The following is a 13938-nucleotide window of genomic DNA, read 5'->3' as shown; positions in this document are numbered from 1 at the left end:
AATGCTGGAATCCCATAGGGGAGAATGTGTGTTACCAGTGAAGCCCTGCCACTCCAGGACACAGACAGACAGACAGACAGACAGACAGACAGACAGACACACACACACAGGAGGGCGGGTCAGAGAGGGCAATGCTGGAATCCCATAGGGGAGAATGTGTGTTACCAGTGAAGCCCTGCCACTCCAGGACACAGACAGACAGACAGACAGACACACAGGAATAACCTGCCCGTCTCTCTGCATTCTTTGCTCTTGTCCGGTTCTGTTCCCACTGTCCAGTAGGCTGAATTGAGTCAGACCACTGCAGCCCTGGACTCCAGGAGTGAGAGAGTCTGAGCCCGGGTCTCTCCCACTCTCCAGTCCCTCTCAGCCTCGTTTTCTGCATCCACGAAGTAGGGCTTGGATGGTGACGGGAGTGAACTGGGGAGGAAGGTCTGTAGCACATGCGTGTACATGGGATGGCTGGGGAGCCTTTACTGTAAAGTTAGGGCCCTGCCCAGGTCACAGGCTGCCCTGTGGGGAGTCCTGTTTGTCTGCAGTCTGAACCAGAAACTCCATGTTCCCAGCAGGGTTTGGGGGGGTGGGGCTGGAAATGCCTCTTGCACCCAGGCCAGGCGAGGACTGGTTAGGACTTGTTCGCCTCTTCATCCTCTGCCCTCAGCACTTGGGATGGTGAGGTCCTCAAAAATCCTAGACAACAATAACAGTAAAATTTAATTTGAAATGTACCCCAGGGGCCGTGGATGTGGCTCAGGCAATGGAGGGCCTGCCTGGGATCGGCCCCAGCACTGAATTAATGATAAAATACAACTTCCAAGTTGATTGGGGCAGGACACAATGAAACAGATATTTGAGAGGCAGAGGCTGTCACAGACAGATCAAGAGCATCCAGGCTGGAAGGGCCCAAGGGAGCACACTGACCTCCCCAGTTCACATTTTGGGAAACTGGGTCCCAGACAGAAGTAGTGGAAGGAGGAAGCAGAAAAGGAGCCTTGGCCCAGGTCCAGTATCCCCACTAGGCAAGCGGGGCTCTTTGCTCAAATCCTCTTCCTCCAAGGAGTGTGAACAATGGCTTCCTGAAGAAGTTTTAGTTAGCTGTGTGAGGGAGAAGAGCCATTTCTGGCCCATTTGTGCTCTGGTGCCTGTGGAGCTGGGCCTGGCATAGCGAGTTCCGCCCAAGCCACAGGGTCTATTTATAGGCCCTTGTGATTACCCGGCCTGTGTCAAGAGGCCGTATCCCTCTGCCCTGCCCCGCTGTGGCTGAGGAATGGTGAGTAGCAGGGAATCCAGGGGCTCTCTGAAGCCTGATCCCGCAAGGCCACAGTTTAGCTACCAGTTAGGCTCTCTGCCTGTTCTGGTGCCCTCTTCTGGCCTCCAAGGGCACTACATGCACATGGTGCAGAGCCATACATACGGGCAGAACACCCATAAACATAAAAGTAAATACATCTTAAATAAGAATAAGACAAGATGCATTTATTTTCATTTTATATGTTCTGTCTACCTCTCTTTAGCACTGTGTGTGTTCCTGGTGCTAAGGAGACCAGAGGAGGGCATTGGGTCTCCTGCAACTGCAGTTAGGGATGTTTGTGATCTGCCATGAAGTGCTAGGAGCCCAACCCGGGCCCTAACCGCTGCACCACCCCCAGCCCACGCAGGTGCTTTTAAAGAAGCAGGGAGAGAGGAACAGGCTTCAAACTCTAGCCCTGGGTCTAATTCTGCTCTGCATTTCCTGACTGTGCAGTCTTCAGCCTCAGTTTTCCCATCTATAAAATTGGATGATGCCAGCCATAAGCTTTAGTGAGGGTTCAGGAAAATGGTGCTTATGAAGTTCCTATCACAGGGCTGAGGAGATGGTTTAAAAGGTGGAGTGTTGGCCCCTCGTGCCTGTTGGGTCCCTCACACCTACATAACCAGGGAAGCGAAGGCAGAGACAGGAGGATCCCCAAGGGCTTGCTGTCTAGACTGTCTGAGCCAATGTGAGCTCCGGGTTCAAGGAGGAAACATGCCCCCCAAATATGGTGGAGAATGATTGAGGAAGACAGCTGACCTTGATCTCTAACCTCTACATGTATGAGAACATACATCTGTGAGCACGTGCACACATGCACACACACATATCTGTACACACACATATACACACATCTGCACACACATATATACACACATATCTGCACACACATCAGTACACACACACATATATATACACACATCTGCACACACACATACACACAATCTGCACACACACATCTGCACATGCATGCACACACACACACACACGCACACACATATCTGCACACACGTACACACATCTGCACACACTTATCTGCACACACGTACACACACATATATTTACACACATCTGTACACACACATACACATAATCTGCACACACACACATCTGCACAAATCTGCACATGCATGCACACACACACACAGCTCTTGTCATGATGCCTGTTGTATATGGAGCTTCTGTATGCAGAAGGAGGTTTTATTTGCAGGTGAGCACACTGAGGCTCCTTATAGGGTGCACTGCACACATCAGTGACTAAGAGCAGTCAGGTTTGGGGAGCCCTGGCCTCCCACACCGCCCTGATCTTTCTCTCTCCTTCTCCCAGCCCACTGGGCCTATCCTGTTCCCAAGATCCGGGGAGCTCTGTGTTAGGGATTGTTTTTCTTAAGAAGTTCCCTCTGTGGTGCCACAGGATGACTCAGAGTCTGAGTCACAGCTGATGGCAGGGGAGGCCCCGCCCTGGAGGGAAAGGAGAGAAAACAGGAAGGGACCAGTTAGTCCAGCTGTCCTGCTGTTTGATCAACCAGACCCGACAGACCCCCTCTCCTGCTTAGCCTCAGTTTCCCCAACTGTGGTTTTGCCTCGTGGTTCCCATTGGTAGCTGACCCTTAGACTTGAGTTCCAGGACCCCGCCCAGATCTACACATTCCAAGGCTGGGCTGTGCCTGGGCGTTTGTGTTCTTTCCAAACTCTCCCAGTGGCTTTGCCTGCCCACCTCGGGTGTGCATACGTTCACAGCCTCTCTCTGCTGTCAGTGGCTCTGGGCTACTCTGCTCGGCTTCAGGTAGTTGACAATGGAAAGCTCACTGCCTCAGCTAAACAGGAGGACTTTGGTTTCCACAACGTTCCTGGAATATAATTCACATAACTAATTAAATTCACATTATATATATCCTCCATTTTATGAACTGGGATTCTTAGTGAATTTGGGGTCTTACAACCATGTCCACAATCATGCTTGAGAGACTTTTCTCTCCCTCTCTCCTCATCTCTCCCTCCATCCTTCCTTTCCTTTCTTTTTCTTTTTTTTTTTTTTGAGACAGGGTATCTCTATGTAGCCCTGGCTTCCCAGAAACCTGCTATGTAGACCAGGCTGGCTCGAACTCGCAGAGATCCACCTGCCTCTGCCTCCTGAGTGCTGGGGTTAATGGCGTGCGTCACCACAGCTAGCAAGAACACTTAATTACTCCAGAATGATCCCTGTGCTCCCTGCTCAAAGTCTCTCCTCCACTGCCCACAGCTAACCAGTGTCTGTGTCTCCCCCCGCAACCCCCTTGTCAGCATCTGTGTCTTGCTCCCCCACTTTCTGGCCCTGTGCAAATTGCTATCCTGCTCTGAACCTAGGAGGTCTTCTCAGTATGAGAAGACATCACTGCACCCTCTTGCAGCCTGTTAGGATAACCCCATACATACATACAGCCTGTTAGGATAACCCCGGCATGCAGTGTCTCATGCGCAGCAGACAATGGGCACACAGTGCGTGCACATGGGCCCTGGTGCACAGCACACAGACTCAGGCAACATTTCAAAGCACTTACCCAGCATGCCAAGCGCTGGGATGCACAGCAGTGTGTTATCTGCTTTAATCTACACAGCAACCCTGCCAGAGAAATGTGACTGTCACAGCCAAAGAAGTCGAGGTGCTGGCTGACAGGACAAGTTGCTTTGGCAAGGTCACGTGGTGACAGAGGCTGGGGATGGGTCCTTAACTATAACATTGTATTGCCCCTGCTCCTTAGGCTGTGAATGCCCCTGGGGTGAGGACCACCGTTTATGGGTCCAAAGCAAGGATGTGGTGTGTGTACTGAGACCCGGTACAATGGCCATGGACGACAGCACATAGCAGAGTGTGTCTGTGAGTGAATCATGACGAAGGCAAGAGTGATGTAAATTAATCTACAAAGTAGACCCTGGGCACAGGTCTAAGGAGCACAAGGCCTGGTGTGTGACGTAGTCACGTGGTGTATGTGTGACTGTGGGTGTGGACATGGTCTGAAGAGCTTGATACTTCAGCTCTGGAAGTTATGGGTCCCTAGGCCCGGGTAGGCTCTATCATGGTAGGACCTGGGGCCCGGCAAGCAGGCAGGCAGGAGCCTTTTCTCTTCCTCACAAAGGCCTGCCTGTTCCCGTCTCCTGTTTCTGGATGCCAAAGAGAAGGCAAGTTCCAGAGGAGTACTGGGCCCCAAGTACACCCACTGTTCCTTTAGCTTGGACAGGGGTCAAGGCATGGGACCAAGTCCATGGTTCAGGAAGAGCCTGCCAGGCCCCAGCTCCCCTCTCTCCAGGCCAGCCCCCCCCCCCCAGCACTGGCTGGGGCCAGTACCAGTGATTTTCCTCTCCCCTCCTCCTCCTTACTGGCTCCCTAGCTGCGTTCTTGGCCTGAGAGCGACTGCTCCAGGCCTCTGGGGAGAGAGCTGCCTGGCTCTTGGGGCCCAGTCGATTGCTAACAGCTGCTGGGCGGTGCAGCGGAGCAGGCTGTGGGCTGTAGGCAGCAGTTCTCGAGCCCTCTTGGTACCTGGAACTCACCATTTCATCCTTCCTTCTGAACAAGAGTGGCAGGCCCAGGGTCACACATAGCTACTTCCCAGGGTTCCTGGGGGCAGGGAGCAGAGGTCACACACAGGCTAGGTTAGATGGCAGAGGGTGTTCTGGTGGGCACCGGAGCTTAGAGCCCGAGTCCTGCGGGCCTGAAAGAGCCTGGAGCGGTGGCTGCCACGGGCCTATTCAATACGAGATCTTGTGAGTCCTTTCTCTGCTCCTTGCCAGCCCCTGGCCTTCATCTCTCCTTTGGAGTTTTTCCAGATTTTTTTTTATTTAATTAATAGTAGATGTAGCAAATCTGTGATGTAAGTCTGACCATTCTGTGTCCAAGGGCAGTGAAGTTCAGAGTGGTTAGTTTCTTGTCGCACTCAGCTGTGAGTGTTGGAGTTCGCGTTCTTTTGAGTGGACAGAGCAAGCCAACTTCACAGAGGAGAGAGATTCTCGAGGTAGGCAGGAAGGCTGGCTCTTCAGGTGAAGGCCGAGGCCCTTCCAGAGCGTCACCTACCCTGGACTAGCCACCACCCTGTCTCTGGCCTTGGTTGGAACCCTTCAGCTGTCCTTTGCTTTGACTGTGAAAACTAAGTGAGGTCAAGGCAGGTATGGAGCGAGTGAGCGGCAGGTGTGTCAAGGCTGGCAGGTGCCGAGGGGCCATCTTTGGATGTCACAGTGGCTAGACAGCAGCTGAGTAGCACACTGAGAGTCAGGTCGTCTTCTGTCCTACCAGACATCAGCAAGGTGGCCTTGCCACTCCAGTTTACAGAAAGTGAAATCGGACCATTGTGGAAAGAGAGCACTTGCTCTGTACCCTGAGTTCTTCACGCCCCTCCCTGAACATGGCCTGTCCTCCAGCTGCTTCCCCTCGCCTGCCCCTTTGTCCTCTCTGGGACCTCTGCCTGCAGGCTGCCATGGGTCATTCAGGCCATCAGCTCCGCAGTGGCCAGCCCAACACAGACAAAACTGTGGTGGTGATTAGCTGTGGAGAGTGTGGGCACACAAGGGCTTCATATGGAGCCCTTAGCAGGAGGATGCGGCACCATCCCACCCCATCACCAGAGCTCAGGAAGGTTGCCTGGGGAACCCAGCTGTTGGATCCTGGTGAAGAATAAACTTAGTCTCCAGGTCAGCTTGACCAGATGCAGTGCTCACCCTTTTCTCTTTCTGTATCTGAGTCCTGAGGCCTAAACCGTCCTGGGCTGGGCACGCCTGTAACATGAGTCCTCTTGACTGGACCCCCACAGGACAGCTGTCTCTCAGAAAAAGACGAGCAGATGAGCAGATGTTCCCCGTTGTTTTTATTGTGGCAAAGTAGACATAACATGAAAGTTAGCATCGTGAACATTTTAAACACATGGTTCCATGGTGTTAATACATCATATGTCTTGTGCTGGTCACCACTGCCCATCCCCAGAACTTTCCATCAGGCAGAACTTTTTAAACCCAAAGGTGTGAGGAGAAAGGCCACTGCCCCAAATCATCATGGCCAAATTAATTAAAGCAAGCTTTTTTATTCATGTACATGAGCCACCTCTCTCTAAAAGCGGGGTTCAAGAAATCAGCACTGGACATGAGGAAGACAAGGTTTTTATAGCCTAGAGTTAGGGAGTTTGCAAACGGAGGTGGGCGGGGGGGATTTGGAGGGCAAAAGTCGTCAGGGTTATAGGAGCATAACAAATTTGTTGTTGGTTGTTTTTGGCTGTTTTGGGGGACCCACCAACCAACTCCCAAATAATTCACACACATGGAGTCTTATTCTTAGTTATGAATTCCCAGCCTTAGCTTGGCTTGTTTCTTGCCAGCTTTTCTTAAATTATACCGTCTACTTTTTGCCTCTGGACTTTTCCTATTCTCTTACTTCCATAAATCTTACTCTTACTCCTACTCCGTGGCTGGCTGGGTGGCTGGGTGGCTGGGTGGCTGGGTGGCTGGGTGGCTGGGTGGCTGGGTGGCTGGGTGGCCGGCCCCTAGGGTCCTCCTCCTTCATTTCTTGTTCCTTCTCTTTCTCCCAGATTTCTCCTTCTATATCTTCTCTCTGCCTGCCTGCCCCGCCTATCCTTTCTCCTGCCTTGCCATTGGCCTTTCAATTCTTTATTAGACCATCAGGTGTTTTAGACAGGCACAGTAACACAGCATCACAGAGTTAAACAAATGCAACATAAACAAAAGTAACACACCTTAAAATCATGTTCTACAACACAACTTAGTCATAACATCTGAAACAAAGACATGATTGCAAGGTGGTCCTAACAAGGTAGCCATAACAACAGGTAGTCTTAATAACCTTCTGAAACAAAGGTAGGGTTGCAAGATGATTACAACTTTTGAAACGAAGACATGGTTGCTGTTTCCTGGAAAAGGCAGCACAGAACCATTTGTAGTTAGAAGGTTACAGGTGGGCAGAGCCCAGTCCTTGAGAAACAGATTTAATCATAAACAGGAATGGACCTGGTTTATCTTTACTGTAAGATGGCTTTAACGCCCAAGATGGAGGCAGGCTGGTTCATCAAACTGAAGCTCTGCCCTCTTTGGACAATAGCCTACGTTTCCATTCCACTTACAACTATCCCTTCACTGTATGTTCCTATACATCTGATGCTTCTTGAGGTTCATCCCTATAGCAGAGTGTGATCTTTTAAAACTGTTCCTCTGTTTGGATGTGTTTGTCGATTGTGGACTCATTTATTAATGAACAGCTGGCTTGCTTCCCTGTTGTAACTGTTGTGGGCAGTGCTGCTATGAACATGGACATGCAGATGTCTCTTAGACAGCTCGCTTTTTATAAATATGAAAAACCCTGTCTGCCTGTCTGCCTGTCTGCCTCCCTCCCTCCCTCCCTCCCTCCCCCCCCCCCTCTCTCTCTCTCTCTCTCACACACACACACACACACACACACACACACACACACACACACACATTTTGTTTGTTTTGAAATCCGGTCTTGCTAGCTAGCCCTGGGTGAGCTTATTATGTAACTTATTATGTAAACCGGGCTGCCCTCCTCCAAGTTGCTTCTCTCTGGTGAGCACTGGTGTTCCAGGTACACACCATCATACGTGGCAGGGAAAGGCCTTTGGGCCTCTAATTTACACGTAAAAAGATTAGAGAGACAGAAACTCACCCAGGCAACTGGCCCAGCAAAAACTGACGCTTTCTCTGTACAGGCTTCACCTGTGTCAGGCTTGCCGCGCCCCGGTGTGTTTCACCTGGTACAGTTCTTAAAGGTTTACTCTTTTTCACTTTTAAGGTGTGTGTGTGTGTGTGTGTGTGTGTGTGTGTGTGTGTGTGTGTGTGTGTTGTGTAAGTGCAGCTAACTGTGCAGGCCAGAAGAGGGTGTCAGGTCCTCTAGGGCAGGAGTTCCAGGTGGTTGTGAGTCATCTGATATGGGTGCTGGAAACCAAACTGAGGTCCTCTGCAAGGCAGCTGTTCCCTACCAATAGGGAAACTGAGGCTCTGGTGCCAAGGTGGCTTGCTCAGAGCTGTCATCTAGTTAAGGGGTAGACCTTATTCCCCCACTTTGCTAGTTGGGGCTCTTTCCAGTCACTTGGCCACATCTTTCCTCTGAAGAGCTGCCCGCAGCAGCGTCTCTGTCCCTTCCTGCTCTGGCGGGGGCATCTCAGACCCTGCCTTCTGTCTGCACCCCACGCCTTCTGTCTGCACCCCCCCCCCCCAGTCTCCTGCTGACCCTTCCCCCAAGTCACCAAGCCCATGCTTAGGCCCCTTCATCCTGCCATTAACCTATATTTGTGTCTGGGCTCCTCAGGGGTTGCCCCCCAGTTCTAGGGTAGGGGGCAGGATGGGGGGCTAGGGCTCAGTTCTCAGCAATCTCAAGTTTCCCAGGGCTAGAGTGTCTGCCTCAGGGGAGGAAAGACTGAGCTACTCATGCATGGCCAAATCTTGTTGCTTCCAGGGCACAGAGCCAGGAGGTGTTAGGGCCAGGCCTCCTCAGAATGTCCTCACAACACTAGGTGGGGCTGGCTCTGGGAGCTGGGAGAGGGTCAGTGGCTTCAGTCCCTGAGATAGATTCAACCGAGCCCCACTGGCCATATTCCCAATAGCTGCCACACCCAGAACAGATGTGGCCAGGGCAGAGGCCCAGTTGGCCATGTCAGGGAACCCTGCTCCCTGAGACCCAGGCCTTGGCTCTGGCCTGGCTGCCCACAGACCTGAGTTCTAAGTCTGGGCTGTGGACACTGGCTCAGTGGCCTGGAGACATCACTTTTTTCTGCTTGGTATTATCTACAAAGAGATGGGAGGCCAGTGGCCGTCACTACTGGCAGTCCTTCGGTCTGCTCCCATAGTTCTTCAGGTGGGTATTACTGTCCTTATTTACAAAGGAGTACCTGCAGGCCCAGAAAGGGAAACCGCCCACTCCAGGTTGCACAGCCCAACCTGAGCCCAAGTCCCGTTTAAGTCTGTAGTCTTACCCTACTGTTCCAGGCTGCTGCCATTCGGTAGGTGTGAATGTGCTGGGCTCAGGCCTCTGAGAGAAGAAAGCAGGCCATCCAGGGACCCTTGGGAGATGCCGTGGGTCAGGCCTTGGAGTCCCCTGCCATTCCAGGAGACTGGCACTTTTAACTCCGTTCCATTTTAAAAATGAGGAAACTGCAGGTGCCGCGGCCTGTGCCTTCAAGTCCGTGGGGGCCTGCCGGAACATGTGCGGGTCCTGTCTGCTCTCGCTGGGTTTCACAACTGCCTTCTCTGTTTACTGATCATTGTCCCTCCTGGCAAAATCCTAGGCCAGAAGGGTGGGTGCTCCCGGGGGACCAGAGCACTGCAATGGGCCCAAAGTAAACAAGCTCTGGGAGGAAAAGAGGGAGCTCTTCCAGTGATGGCTAGCTGCCTGGGAGATGAGAGCGGCTGTGTTTGGGGTGAGGGAACAGAACAGGGAGGTGTCTTCCCAGCCCGCCAAGGCCTTTTGTACACTGTGGCCAAGGGCGAGGGTGAGACCTCTCATCTGGTAGTCACCCGCGGCAGCCCACAGAGATCTAGAGGTTGACTTGAAGTTAGTCATAGGGAAAAGAACCGGTCAAGAGATGGTTATGGGGGCCTAGATCCAACCCAGGGAGGGAGGGGTCTACAGAGGGACGTGAGCTATGCCACTGGATCCTGTGGCATATACTGAGAGGATGCCTGATGTGTAGGGGCACTGGGCAGAACTCACAAACAGCCAAGACGGGCGATCAAGGCAGTTCCCAAGGCGCAGTAAAGAGCAGGGACTAGGATGAATACACCACACAATCCATGGACAGCAGAGTTACATTCAAGTCAGAGCAACCATCCCAGACCCGAGTAAATGGAGGTACTGTGGTCTTTCTCCACACGGTGGCCATGGTCTGGGGTCTTCTTAGACATGTGGTTTTCCTGGGTGATGACATCAGGCATCTGGAGGGCTCGAGGGCTTTTCTGGAACCTTCTCTTGCCCCGACCTAGGAGATGTGGTAGTGCCAGCTACTCTAGAGACTTCTGCCTGCCTGCCTGGCATGGGCTTGGACTGGTTTAGCAACCGCAACCCATTTCCTGCACAGGGTCGATGCTCCCTGCTGAGGTGGGGCCAGGGCTCCTGCTTCCTCTCCCAGACAGAACTGGGGCCCAGGAGCCCCAGATGAGGGTTTGAACCTCAGCAATGCCTCCTTCCACATGAGCGGCCTGAGTGTCGGTTTCTCTGTCATCGGTGCGTCTTCCTTTCCTTGGCACTTGTACCCACTTGCTCCCCTGAATTCCTACCACACAGAACAGAGTAAGGCAGGGTTACCCCATCAGAGTCTCCACGCCCTGTGCTCTTTAGTGAGGGGTTTCAGGCTTTGGGGTCCTGTATGGCAGTGGCCAGGGCTTGACTACTCACTGGATCCCGAGGGGAGCTGACATGCTATTACTGATTTCAGAGCCTCCTTCTTACATCAGGGGTCCTAGGTGGTCTGATTCAGGACCTGTCAAAGTGACCTGGTTCGGTGTCCCCATTTTGCAGATGGGAACTTTGAAGCTCAGAAGCAAGTAGGTTCTGGGCAGGATGGTGCAGCCAGGATCTGGGAATGCTGGGGCCAGAAACGGGCCTTAGAGGAGACCAGTCATCCAGGCGGTCTATGGCAGAGCCTTCCCTAACACTGGTGCATCCCCTTCACTTCACTTCAGCCCGCTTGATCCCTTGAACTCACGCCTCTTCCAGGCAGGGAAGAGATTAGAGAGTTGCTCCTTCCAGTCTCCATTCACTGATGCCCTGGAGTGAGGGTTTCTAGGCTCCAGGGTCCCTGAAGGCAGAGGCTGGGCCTTGGTCACTGTGGCCCAAGCTCCAAAGCCACATGGCCAGCAAAGCTACACCACCTTTGTGATCATTAACCTGGGGCCAGAGACTCTGGGCTGGTGGTCACTGACCCCAGGGGTCGAGGCCAAGCCATAATGGGCCTTCTGTTAATCACCAACTGGACAAACTGGGGCCACGCTGCTCCCGCTGCTCTGCTCCCGAGGGGCCAGCCCAGCTGCTGGCTCAGGTTCCTTGTCATTTCCCAAGTCGGCTAAGGAGCAAGTATCCCTTTACGCATATTCTTAGAGCATTCTTTGTAGACTACAGTTCTTAAACAAGCAAACAAAACCAATGCCATGTCGGATACATTCTCATCACATTTTAGATCTTGTGCTTCAAACTTTTGTAGCGAGTGTCTCAGGATGTAATTTGCTGGCACACAGTTAACTCACTGAAGTAAACAGTTCTGTGGTTTTTCAGTGGTGTGAACTGGTTGTATGATCATCATTATGGTGTAGTATTAAATTTTTTTCCATCATCCTGAAAGGTTCCTTGTGCCAATTACAGTGAGTGATCCAAGCACTTCCTCCAGCCTCAGGCAGCCATGGCAGTGTCCAGAGTGAAATCTCTCTCCTCATCACTTCCAAGCATACAGCTTTAACACTTCGGCATTTACTGACTTTGCAAGGGTTTGTGCATCAGCTCCACGCTTACAGAAAGGAAGAGGGGAGCCACTCTATACCATCATTGTGCAAGTTGCTTCTTGCACCTGGAGGTCTCTCCAGGCCTGCTGAGTGCCTACTGTGTGCCACCAGGCACAGTTGGCTCTAACTGACACCCTCCCGCCAGCTACATTGTGTCCTTTGTGTGACAGATCCATCACTTACTTCCCCAGCACATTTTGGGTCCTTTCCAATTCTCTTCAAACAATGCTTCAATGAATATCCTTGTCCATTGCAAGCAATTTTGTAGGGAATGCTGTATTATGTGCTTTGAATATGCACAATCAAATTGTTATCTAGAGAGGTTAAAATGGCTTGTGCTATCAGGAATGTTCATTTGAGCAGTGTGGGCTTTAATCAGCTCTGAGTTGAGTCTAAGTCAGCCCACTGTGGGCTCCACAGGCCTGAGGGTGACCTTCCTACACCACGGAGCCAGAGAGCTAAGGCTTCTACAGACACCTGACAAAATCCTGAGTTTTTAGGATTACACAAAGGCCCCTGGTCACCCTCCCTTCCTCGACAGCTTGCCCCCCCTAAGTCACCTTGTTATTCACTGGGCATGACCTGTGTTTGTCTGCCCTTTGCCCATTCCTTCCCTGGGATGCTGTGCTCAGTCCTGACGGCCCCCTCTGTCCCGTTAGGCTTCACCTATGCCCCCTTAAGTGGGAAGAAATTGGGGTGGGAGAGGGCAAAGTTCAGTAAGAAGCCATGCAGTACAGGCCCCAAAGGGAGCTGGGGTGAGTGAGCGCCGTCACCTGCAGACCAGGCTTCCTGAGCAGGCCTGATCTAACCCTCTGCAACCTCTGTGTCCAGTAGGAGACCGAGGCACAGTATGCAGGCGTCCAACCCAGGTCCCTAACTTCCCAGTGACGAGCTGAAGTGGGGGAGACTCAATCCTGGCTCCCCAGGAGAGGATAGAGAGCCTGAAATAGAAAACTATTACAGAAGGAGATGGAGGTGCCATCAGCCTAGAGGAGTAGATAAAAGTGTCACCTCCAGCAGAGGCAAGTGTGTCTGGTCAACAGGCAACAACTTAGTACAATGAAGTGACTAAGGTTTGCCAAAAACCCTTTAAAAAACAAAAATGTTATTGAAAGAACAAAAGAAATGCCATTTTGAGAAAAGTAGAACCAGAGACTTAAGAGTTCTCTACTGATGGGGAGCCGGAGTTCTTCCGTGAGCCCAGATGTCCAGACCCAGAACTACCTGAGACAGGGCTTGACAACACTGTATTAGGTGTCCTCTTCTTGGGATTGTGCCAGTCCTGAACTCTTCTGCACCGTTTCCCCCTCTGTGAAATGGGCTCTCTTATGACCCTTTGAATAGAAAGCTCCACAAACGGTTAGTTCGGTTAGTTCGTGCTAGGTGGTTCTTTTGTTTTGTTTTGTTTTGTTTGTTTAGTTTTGTTGAACCTGCTAATAGCACCTGCACGGGTCAGAGAAAAACAGCTCTCCCCGTGTTAGCCCCTGCTCTATGTCAGACCAAATACCGATCTCTCGATCTCTCGCTTGGAAACAAGGGTCCAAGGGGCGACCGCACCCATTCGGGTCGGTGTGGGAACCCAGATGTCTCGGAGATCCAGGACAGATCCCCGCCTCCCCCGCGGGCCACAAGGCCCTCCCTGCGGGGCGGTCCCCAGCTAGGGAGGGATGGGGCGGCCGGCTACTTAAAGGTTGGGGCGACCGCGGGGCCGCGGCCGCAGCCTGGGTCCTCACCGTCGCCATGGCTCCGAACCTCTCTGTGCTCTGCGCGCTGGTCCTGGCGCTGTGCGCACCGTCGCCGTCCCGTGCGGCCACAGGGGTGCGGGGCGCGGCCGGAGTGAGGGCGCCCCAAAGTCGGGCGTCTGAGGCGCGGGTGAGTGCCCAGGCTCCGCGGGGCTCCCCGAGTAATTGTCTATTGTAAGTTCTTGCAGATACAGCGCTAGGAAAAGGGGAGTAATTCAGGTGTAGAATGGAAAAACTGTTTTGTTGCTTTGTAAGTATGTCTTGCTGCTTCGGGGCTCCTGGGGGCGAGGGTGGGGCCCCGGGCCAAGGCTGTTTCCCTCCCTGCAGGCTAACCTCACCTTAATCTCTCCCCCACTACTGATTCGGTTCCCACCTCCTTTACCATGTCTAATTTCTTGTGTCTGCCTTACTTCGCTGTCGGAT

The 13938-nt window shown here is 52.4% G+C and overlaps 1 protein-coding gene across 4 annotated transcripts in view; it reads left to right on the top strand.

Moving 5' to 3' along the window:
* The window catches only part of Gsn (gelsolin), a 57626-nt gene that overhangs the window by 17141 nt on the left and 26547 nt on the right, over nt 1–13938 (top strand). Inside the window, exon 4 of one of the 4 annotated variants that reach the window (XM_016007180.3) lies at nt 13695–13765. The exons of 2 other annotated variants lie outside the window; for them this stretch is intronic. In XM_016007180.3, the coding sequence (XP_015862666.1) occupies nt 13742–13765 (24 nt within the window). In that variant the 5' untranslated portion in view covers nt 13695–13741. Of the gene's footprint in view, nt 1–13421; nt 13646–13694; nt 13766–13938 lie in introns of those variants that run through there. One more of the 4 variants, XM_006988744.4, reaches the window with a different exon arrangement.

Source organism: Peromyscus maniculatus, chromosome 4 (genome assembly GCF_049852395.1).
Source record: "Peromyscus maniculatus bairdii isolate BWxNUB_F1_BW_parent chromosome 4, HU_Pman_BW_mat_3.1, whole genome shotgun sequence".
Lineage (NCBI taxonomy): Eukaryota > Metazoa > Chordata > Mammalia > Rodentia > Cricetidae > Peromyscus > Peromyscus maniculatus.
The sequence above is the reverse complement of the archived record's forward strand: the minus strand, read 5'-3'. Positions and strand labels throughout refer to the sequence as shown.